This window comes from Hemibagrus wyckioides, linkage group LG29 (genome assembly GCF_019097595.1).
Source record: "Hemibagrus wyckioides isolate EC202008001 linkage group LG29, SWU_Hwy_1.0, whole genome shotgun sequence".
Lineage (NCBI taxonomy): Eukaryota > Metazoa > Chordata > Actinopteri > Siluriformes > Bagridae > Hemibagrus > Hemibagrus wyckioides.
In genome coordinates, this window is record NC_080738.1 from 12,799,661 (window position 1) to 12,807,336 (window position 7,676).

At 36.6% G+C, this 7,676-nt stretch overlaps 1 protein-coding gene across 10 annotated transcripts in view; it reads right to left on the minus strand.

The window, feature by feature from the left end:
• LOC131349118 (adhesion G protein-coupled receptor L3-like) overlaps positions 1-7,676 on the minus strand; it is a 296,639-nt gene that overhangs the window by 79,738 nt on the left and 209,225 nt on the right. For 7 of the 10 annotated variants that reach the window (XM_058384515.1, XM_058384517.1, XM_058384513.1 and 4 more), the window contains exons 9-10: positions 6,351-6,536; positions 2,853-2,891 (exon numbers count right to left, since the gene is read on the minus strand). In XM_058384515.1, the coding sequence (XP_058240498.1) occupies positions 2,853-2,891; positions 6,351-6,536 (225 nt within the window). The remainder of the gene's footprint in view (positions 1-2,852; positions 2,892-6,350; positions 6,537-7,676) is intronic. The other 3 variants (XM_058384522.1, XM_058384514.1, XM_058384519.1) reach the window with 1 other exon arrangement.

Genomic DNA, 7,676 nt, shown 5'->3' on the forward strand with positions numbered 1-7,676 from the left:
GTTCTTTTGTACTGAGAAAAGAATATAAATCCTCAGCATTGTGGTGGACTCCGAAACTATCCCAGAAACATTTTGGTAATACACCGAGGATGGGACGTCAGTCTATTGCAAATTTATACATTAATTCATACTTGGGGGCATTTTAGAGTAGCTTATCCACTTACTGGGATGTTCTAGAAAGTAGGAGGAAACCACTGGACCCAGAGGAAAAGCCCATGTAGGAAATATGTGAAACTTTGCACTGTGTGAAACATTAACACAAGTGCAAGGTCAAACTGGGAACATCATTGTTAAGGGAGATGCTGACGTTGACACATTCTCTAAAATGAATACTTCTTATTAGATGATTTCTCAGCTCAATATCTTCAACAAAAAGCAAGAACATTCCATATTATCTGTTCTTCAAGGATAACTGCCATTTTGTATTATACAGCCATATATTCTACATTCATATTGACAGAATTTAACAATTACTTTTCACCATCCATCCATCCATCCATCTTTCTGCCTCATTATAATCTCTGATTCTCATTTTTGGGTGGTTCTTGTATAGTACTTGGGATCATAGAGGTCATTCCCACCCATCCCTCCATCACAACTTCCATAAAACAAGGTTTTCCATTTGTTTCTCCATATATTAAACAGGATCAATATTATTATCCAATTTAATCATATATAAGCTATAGTTTAACTTGTTGAAACACAAGTTGGACTTGAGGAACATTATTCCGGCTTCAGGGTCTTTGGTTTGTTCTTGAGTGCTGGTTACTGGGTAAAGTTTCAATTCCAGTAGAAACACTAAGATATATTCAATAGGTTTAAAACAACAACAACAACAACAACAGTATAGAAGTTCTGGCTAGCTGTTTGTTAGCTGATTTTTGTAATACTTTGCATTAAGATTTGTACTTAAAGTGCTCTAGATTTGAGGCCAGCACTACATTCCTACAGTTTTTCATTGGATCCTGATAAGCCTTTTCACAATTCCTTCCCTGATAGATTGCTGTAATTCTTCCTCTAAGTGAAAATACCAATCGCTTGGGTCTTTTAAAATCTTCTTAACTAGGCCCGAATTAACTAGGTCAAGTGTTCGAGTGATCTCCAAACCACAACACAACCACAAATGATTCAATGAAAACAAAACAAAAAAATGTAGAAACTTAAACTTTCACAGGGCACAAAGTCATAACCAGTACAATCGATACACCCTGGTGTCGAGATCTTGCTCCTTCTGTGCCTGTGTGTAAACTCTTCTTACAGACCAGGACCTGATCAATGACACTAGCCTCTAACCTCAGAAGATAAAGCACAACAAACTTACTGCATAGTCACTGACTGTGGTTTCTTCTTTAATTTCTGCTCTTTTTCTAGTTTGTGGGTACAATTTTATTGATTTCTTTTCTCAAATATAATACATTTGGTCTTGTCCTTTTAGAAAATATCAAATTAAGTTACACTATATTGCCAAAAGTTTTGGGACACTTCTCCAAATCATTGAATCATTGTTTTTCAGGGGTTGGGCTTGACCCCTTAGTTCCAGTGAAAGGAACTCTTATTGCTTCGGCTTCATACCAAGACATTTTGGACAATTTCATGCTCCTAACTTTGTGGGAACAGTTTGGGGATGACCCCCTTCCTGTTCCAACATGACTGCACACCAGTGCACAAAAGCAAGGTCCATAAAGACATGGATGATTGAGTTTGGTGTGGAGGAACTTCACAGAGTCCTGACCTCAACCTGAGAACACCTTTGGAATGAATTAGAGTGGTGAGCCCGAACTTCTCGTCCATCATCAGTGCCTGACCTCACAAATGCGCTTCTAAAGGAATAGTCAAAAATTCCCATAAACACACTCCTAAACCTTGTGGAAAGCCTTCCCAGAAGAGTTGAAGCTGTTATAACTGCCAAAGGGTGGGTCAACTCCATATTACATTCATGTTAAGGCAGGTATTCCAAAACTTTTGGCAACATAGTGTATCTACTTATAAATTTAGAAAACGTTTGCAGTACTTCAATCAAACTTAATAAATATGCACACATTTTAAAAATTGCTTTAAATGAGCATCACTTGCGTGTCTTTTAAAGCAACCTCATGATAAAGCTCATGCCTGGTAGGGTTCATAATGCAAGGGGAAAAAGACAGAAGGAGAGATTTGTATCTGTAGCAGTTAATAATAACACAACACATTCCCCAACACGTTTATTCCTCAGCAGTCACTGAATCTCATCTCACCTACAGCGAAAAAACAAAAACCGAATAGAAATATGTGCAAAATGAATTACTTTTGTTTTGTTCCGTTGAACAGTTTTCAATTCATTTTCAATTGCAAATCAAGAGTAATTGCTTGTGATTGGTCAAGATTATTGTTGTTTACCAAATTTATGCGATGTTAAGGAAATTATTTCATGTTAATTCGCCATCGTCGGCAGATAAAATTAGCTTATAATCCAATAAATTCCGATTCGGATCAGTGACTGCGGAGAGGTTTTTTTTTTAAACCCACTCAGGAACCTTTGAGGCCTGGATGATGATGATGATGATGATGATGATAAAGAGCATGTGCAGGCTTTTTTAAACATGCATGCTGAGTCCCTGCATTTCTGACTGGAGATTATACTCCATTACGAGCAATTTGCAGTAAATGAGGTGATGTTTTGGTTCAAGGCCACAAAGGAGAGTAAGGTGGTGTAGGTAAGAAAGAATGAACAAAAAAAGGACAAACAAAACACAACATGGTCTTGGTGTGAAGGGCAGGACATGAGGCACCATATAACCACATACACAGACGCTGAGGTATATAAAGGGGCTGGTATGAGGATGAGGTAATGGCATAGAGGAGGATTTAAATACCTGTACGAAAAAGCGGCAGGAGCGCTCCCTTTTCTGCAGCTGAAAAGCCCAAATAACTTTATTAGAAGAAATAATTACCATCTGTTAAAATAAAATATACTCTTCAAACACTTGTGTAAACATTAACTGACTGTATAACGACAACTTCATCACTATTATTAGCGCTAACCCTGTGTTCACACTAGCTTGAGTTGTTTTTCTGGTGTGCATGGTCCAGCATTTTTGAATTTTTCATGCTAACTGTATAACTAACAATCTCTGCTACTTTCCAATCTTTACTTCTTTTTAACATTTATTTAGAGCTTGTGGTAAGGTAAATCGGTGGTTATAAGGCTTTCGTCCATTTTTGTAGCCTGAACAGGAAATAGGAAGCAATTGCAGGAAGTTGTGAGTGGGGAATTGATGAAACGTTGGACCAAAAGCACCAAGGGTTAATTGCAAAGCCAAAGGTTTGTCTGTTGGTGATATTGTGGCTTTGTTATTGGAAAAAGAAATTGAACATACATCGGTTGCTTAGTCGCATGGTAGTGTGAACATAAGGTAAAGGCAAAGAACTCAGGGATGTTGAGAAAAAAAAAAAGAGCTTGCAGTGCAGGGGAAATCTTTGACGCGTGAATTAGCAAGCACTTCAGAGCAGCCAGCACTGGGCAAAGCAAAACTCTTTGCTGGTCTTTTCACTACCTGTCACATTGTGCTAACATCTTCTCACTTCTAAACCGTTCCGGTGTCCGTCGTGTTCGAAGCTAGCCCTGCTGTTCTGCTCCGAGGCTCCTTTCTTCTGCGTTAGCCTCCCTGTTAGCGCCACTGCTGGCAGCTCTCAAGCTTCTTTCATCTGTGAAGTGTTGAAGATCTCACGGCTTGCACACTCAACTGTGAGCTAAACCCACTGCACTGCTATCAAAGGGATCGTTCATAATGCTAGCGCAGCGTGACGAACAAACCCAGAGGCTAGCGTGACATTTGGGATGATACAAATTATACAGGGAAAAGGAGCGCCGAGTGAGGGGTGACCTTGAGGAAGCGAGACTGAGAGATGAAGAGGAAGAAAAAGACTTCCTTCCCGTGAGCCTCGGTTTCTTGTTATTGTCAGGGGAAGGTGAGAGCTAACGTCACAGTCTTGTATAAGGCTGAGCTTCTCTCTAAGCCTTCAGAGGTTGTTCCAGTGAGTAGAATGACGCTGAAAGGCTAACCCTTGGAATTATATTCTGTGGCTACACACAATAATTAAACACAGCAACTCATTTAGTGGCTGAATTAAACTTCTACAGCAATTTATTTTCTGGGATATCTGGAAGACCTTTAAGAAAACATATAGCAACAATTACTGGCACATTTTCATCAATTATTTATAGTTGAAAGTTTGCCAGAAATTTTGAGAGTGGCTGTAATTAAGTGTACTTTAGCAATAAATGTATTTGTAATTATATTGGCATATTCTTCTTCACCAGGCCTGCTGTATCAAATATTTTAATTTATTTAATTTATTTATTTATTTTTTATTTTTTGTGTTGGATTGGCCAAAAAAATTGTTATACAATTATTATAATTATTATCTATAGTATATATTTTAAAAATATATATAAATGCAGCATTAGGATCTATGAAAAGATGAATGTTGTGGCTGAGGTTCATATTTCTTTAAAAAATAAAAATAAAAATAAACAAAAATAAATCAAGCAATTACAAATATACTATAGTTGATTTTATTTTATTATAAATTTCATTTATTTACGTATTTATTTTTACATTGTTTTTTTGTGGTGGCCTGGCCAAAAATATTTCAAATATAAATAAAAATATATACTTTTTTTCAAAAATATATGAATGCAGCATTAGGATCTATGAAAAGAGGAATTTTTAGGTAAGGTTAATATTCCTTTAATAATATAAAAAACATAAACAAAAATAAATTCCAAATACACTATCATTTGAATTAATTAATTTATTTATTTATTTATTTATTTTATTTAATTTATATATTCATTCATTTTTTATGGTAGACCTGCCAAACATATTGTTATATAATTATTATATATTTTTTTTCAAATATATATAAATGTAGCATTAAGATCTATAAAAGGATTAATGTTGTAGCTGAAGTTAATATATCATTTCTTAATTTTTTAAAAAATCATTAAAAAATAAATTTAATAAAATAAAATTGATTTATTTAATGTAGTAGATGAGGTTAATATTTCTTTAATAATAATATTTAAAAAATCATTAAAAAAATTCCATCAAATCATTGATTTGAATTTGTTTGAACTGAGTAAGAGATCAGGTTGAACGCACATTAGTAAGAATCTAAAGAATTCAGCAGTAGTGTAATGGTTCAGGAAATCTGAAAAGCAAAAGGTTTGTGGGTTCGTTCCCTAGTGTGCATTATGGGAAGTGATTCTTATCTCAGTCATCTGTTACTAATGGAGTTCCCACTGAGCATTGCCATTCTGTCCCATGAGTAACGCACTTAACCCCCGAGTATCCCCATGACGTCCTGCAGCTAAAAACCTTCTCCACGCACTTCGCCTTGAACTACAAAAGCTTTTTTTAACATTCATGGTATAGTGGTATATATAGAAACGTGTCAATACTGCTGTAGCAGAATGACTAAATGAGAAGCTGTGGACAGACGTGAATGCATGGCTTTGTCTGGATTTGGCTAGTCTGGATCACTGATTGAGAGAGTAATGACACAAAGGTCAATAGAAGGACATCTGTCTCAATGTGTGGTCTTAGGAGATCCATTAGTCCATGTGCAGGTGAGTGGGCGCTTGTATAATCCGTAACGTTGACTCTTTTTACTGTCTCACTTTCAGGTAGAAAGAAAGCAGCAAATCTAACGATGATCATAAGCGACTTTCTAAACGAGACAGGAAGCACAACGGCAGTTGGCTGGCGAAAGGAAAGGAATGGAAAAACAAGCGTATCCTCGGTAGTTTGTCGGCCTCCGTGCTGAAAGTATTTTTATTGGCCTCGGAAGCGCAAAGCCAAACACAGGGGGATCGTTCAGGCCTGGAACAGACGACCATCATTAAAACAATACCTACTGCTTAGCTCTCTCCATCTAACACCCGTCTCCAGCTCCAACTTTCTTAGTTTGAGGCACGCTGGAATCTCGCAATCGGAACTTCACAGCCAAATATAATTGCTGCTCGGCGCAATATGCCAGAAAATGTGTGTCAACAGTCTGAAAGTTGAAGTAATAAGCCTTAAAGAACTTTGACTGGCTGGACTCTGAGATATCGAAGGCGTCGCGAAAGCCTCGTCTCCATACCTGTCAAACAATCTTAGTGCAGCGTGTGATCACTTCCAGCTAGCCTCTGCTTTGGGCTGAAGCCTGCTTGGAAGGTATCCAAGACGCTGAACAGCTTGCTGTGGAGCTAAATCAGGCACAGCGGCTGGCTCGCAAAATTTCATACTCATATAAAACACATTTATAATCCAACACTTGAGGACTTTAGCCAGTTCAGTAGAGCATTAATAGAGAGGTTGTTATACCTTATTGAGACTGCGAGCGGCGCTGTCTTTGCCCCCGGGAGTGAGGTTGCGCAGCTGGACGTCCAGCAGGTCCACTAGCTGGCCTAAAGCTCGCACTGTATAAGTGATGTCGCCGGAGTGGATGCGGTTCTTGGTATGCTCTGACAGCTCACGTGAGATGATGGCCGCAGGATCTCCGGCTCGGATCTTTGAACAAAGCACAGGTATTAATTAACCTTTAATATATCATAAATATCTTACTTATAATTCTCATTAAAACTGTACATAAGTGCTTGAATTTAGTATAGTGTAACACTGAAATGGACTTATAATTAGGATTAAATCTACATGAAATTGAAGCATGGTGGTGGCAGCATTGTGTCTCTTGGTTGTTTGTGTAACATCTGAACAACAAATATGATTTTTAAAGGTTTATGCCAGTCTTTAAACTTACCTGCCTAATGACTGTTAGGATTCTTTAAGTTATATTTTGGTCAATTTCACACCGTATACAAGCTCTCTTAAAATTCAGACAGAAACGAAAAGCTTTTTCATCATTTTAAGGCTTTTTCCCAGAATTCAGCTGGATAAAACCAACCCAAAAAAACAACAACAGAAAAACCCATGTACATTACGTACTAAACAAATGGGATGCAAGCAAATAAATCAGACATGTAAACAACGAGCTCTAAACAGATACAAATAATGATGCAAATAGGATGCACATGATTGGCTGTTGTTGTTGTTGTTCTTTGTCCCTGTCCTTGGACGTTTGCTCCAGTAGCCTAACCTAAACTGCCTAAACTTGGAATGGACCGGAAAAAAATAAATAAATAAAAATAAAAAAATAAAAAAAAAACCTGGTCAAGCAATGCTTTTCTTTATTTGTCACTGCTTCAAATAATAATAGACTACATGCAAAACAAATAAATAAATAAATAAATACATTATTTAATTAATAATAATAATAATAATAATAATAATAATAATAATAATAATAATAATAATAATAATAAATGTAAATAAATGAATTAAAAATAATAATTAAATGATGTTTTAAGGAACCATTTTTTCCTACTGTGTCCTATCTTCATGGATTCTGGTAACAGCGTTCATTAAAATAAATAAATAATTAAATTCATTAATTAATCAAATAAATATTCTTCCAGGCTGATTCCTTTAAATCTGAACACAGACTTGGGAATGTGTCGAAAGGAAACAGATACATATACAGACTGTGGTATTAGGTTACACCAGCAGTACCCCGAAAGGGACTTTCAGGAGCACAGCCCGGATATTACCTACGCCGAACACCTTTAGGCTCTATTTGATCTGCGGTGAGTCTAA